General features: G+C 45.5%; 1 protein-coding gene across 1 annotated transcript; it reads right to left on the reverse strand.

Moving 5' to 3' along the window:
• Positions 1-203: 203 nt before the first annotated feature.
• Positions 204-1,292, reverse strand: LOC311058639 (ceramide synthase 2-like; the record flags this gene model as incomplete). Its single annotated transcript, XM_084076102.1, has 1 exon — positions 204-1,292. The coding sequence occupies one exon, from the start codon at positions 1,290-1,292 to the stop codon at positions 204-206; it is 1,089 nt and encodes a 362-aa protein (XP_083932228.1).
• Positions 1,293-2,653: the final 1,361 nt, after the last annotated feature.

The raw sequence follows: 2,653 nt of genomic DNA on the forward strand, positions 1-2,653 counted from the left end.
TGGGTCCCGGGGAGACCAATTTCTGTTTTGTCTCTCGAGCTAAAACAAATGGGAACCAGTGGTCTACAGTACACCCTTTCCCCAGACCAACAGTGGTGGTTGGCAGTACTAGTGACGGGGACAGTATGGGGAATTGGTAAACTAAGTTGGGGAGAAAACGGAAAAGAGAAAAGCAGCATGTGGCCGTCCTGCACATGGCCATTTTAAGAGGTTTTTCTTTTGCCCTCATCTTCATCTCCAGACTCTGTCTCTGCCTCTTCATCACTCCGCTCATCCTCAACGTGGCTGCCAGAAAGGAACCTTTTGGCCGCGGCCAGGAGATGACAAGCCCAGTAAATGTTTAGAAACTGGAGCAGAACCAGAAGGCCATTGAAGAAGCAGAAGCCAAAGAAAGGTTTGTACAAGGTCAGGGGTTTGATCAACGTCATGTAAATGATCCAGAATGGGAAGATTACGAGGCGGCTGAATATGAAAGTAGATGCGAATATAATGAAGATGAAGTCGCCGGCTCTCCTCCACCCCGAGTAGACGCACATCTTGGCTGACTCCAACATAAAGTCTGAGCAATCATGCAACAGCATGACCAAAGTCGCTAACCGGGTATAGTTAACCAGCCAGGAGAAGGTCATGAGGCAAATGGTGGCTACATGGTGAACTTGCATTTCCTTGAAATCTTTGCGTTTTACGTCCCACGCCGCTGTGAACACCAGTGACTGATAGAATCCCAGTTCAATCATGTAATACCAGTACTGGGAAGGCAGCAGTGGGAATTTAGGGTAGCCATTCCAATGGTCAATGAAATCAGGCGATGTGAGAAACCATGGTTTATCGTACAGTACTGCAAGGCCAGCAAGGAAAATAACAAAGTAAAATGTAAATTTCCAACTGGCTTCAGAGAACTTCTTGAGTTTGTTTGGGTGGTCCTGGTTCCTCCGTTTCCTGAACCATCTCTGGATCTGTCGTACTGACCAGCCCGTCAGTTTGCTTAGACTCTCCAAATCGCTCTGTGAGGGATGTTTTGAGCTACAGAAGGAGGACTCACATGCTGGATTCGGGTTTACTCTGACACGTTGCTTGTCCTTCACCCCAAGTCGACCGCCAAGTGGACGGGAAATCATCTTCTCAAATATCGGTCTGGAGAGCACGAACATCACCGCAATGGGGATGGTGATCCACAGGTCTCCAGCTTTAGGGAAAATCTTATCATCATGGTCCTTCAGATCAGCCCAGCCCATGCCTTCAGGAAACCACAGCCAGTCCTTCCAGATCAACTCATTGAGACAAGACAACATCCTCTGAGCGTAGTGAAGAGCCTGTGTGTAGTAAACAGCAACACCTGCTACAGCGATCACCAGAGAGCTGAACGTGGTCCTCTCCCATGGCTCAAGCATGTAAAGACCTGTGACCAGCTGATACTGGTAATAAAACCAGGAGAGCTTTGTCCAACAGTCCCCTAGCACCATGCAATAACTCTCTTCAACAAACAGACTTTCTTGTTTTCCTCTTTATGGATTAGTCTAGTATTGAACGGCCATGCTGTCACTGTGTCCGGAGAAATCCTATCCACAATACGGATACCACTGATGTTTGCTGAATGGTAAGGATTGTGTCCTTGCAAATCATTTTATATGTCAACCACACTGATGTCATACTGTGATGACATCAGACGTAACGCTGTGATTGGACAGTCACTGTCCAATCGCAGTGCTGTGTCAGGACGCTGTGACGCACTGACCTATCACAGCGCCAGTGTGTCAGGACTGTCAAGGTGGCAAATTCAGCATCCCTACTGGGAAATGTGGAATCACGTCCAATAAACATATACAACGGGTACTCTGGCGGGTACAACGGGTACCCACAGGCTAGATAACCCAGCATGGCGGCGCATGTCTTATTTTCTATCACACCCCATAAAGCCTTGAATTTAAGGATTTTTTTTTGTTTTTTTGTCACATTCCTAAGCCAATAATTTGATGACCGCCGGAAAGATGCTAATGTCTCCGGTAGGGGACTCAAAGTTGATACTTTGAGTCTCCTACCGGAGCCGCCGGCAGTCATCAAATTATTGGCTTAGGAATACGACAAAAACACAAAAAAAAATCTAGAATTCAAGTCTCCATGGGGTGTGTAATCGATAGAAAATAAGTCATTTTGGGGGTGAACTATCCCTTTAAATTCACCCCCAATCAACCCTTTAAGTAAAGACATTAGCCTACTTTACAACAATTATGTCAACATGGGTCATTTAAATAAGTGTCCATCAGAGGGAGCTCTAACGCTACGCTCAAAGCCTCCAGCTGCTTGTTGACTTCATTTTGCTGGTGAGAGCATCTTATTTGACACAGAGTAGTCTACACAACGTGGTTCCCAAACATTTTAGCACGAGACTCAAAAAAGAAATTTGATATCCTCACAGGTGTACACAGTGTTGAATGAATGTATTTCATGATGTTCACTGTCATCTACAGCCAACAGTGGGGTCAGCGCTGTGAGCTTGTAGGCCTATCTGCTATATTTAGTTTTAAGAACTTGAAAAAAATTAGAAGTTTCATATTTGAAACATTACAACATAAATCTGGTGTGGAGGTCCCTGGGCACAAAATACTTTCAGATGGGGGTCCACTGCCAAATTCATATTAATTTGGTGGTCCTT

Source organism: Gymnoscopelus microlampas, assembly GCF_963454915.1.
Source record: "Gymnoscopelus microlampas genome assembly, chromosome: 13".
Taxonomy (NCBI): domain Eukaryota; kingdom Metazoa; phylum Chordata; class Actinopteri; order Myctophiformes; family Myctophidae; genus Gymnoscopelus; species Gymnoscopelus microlampas.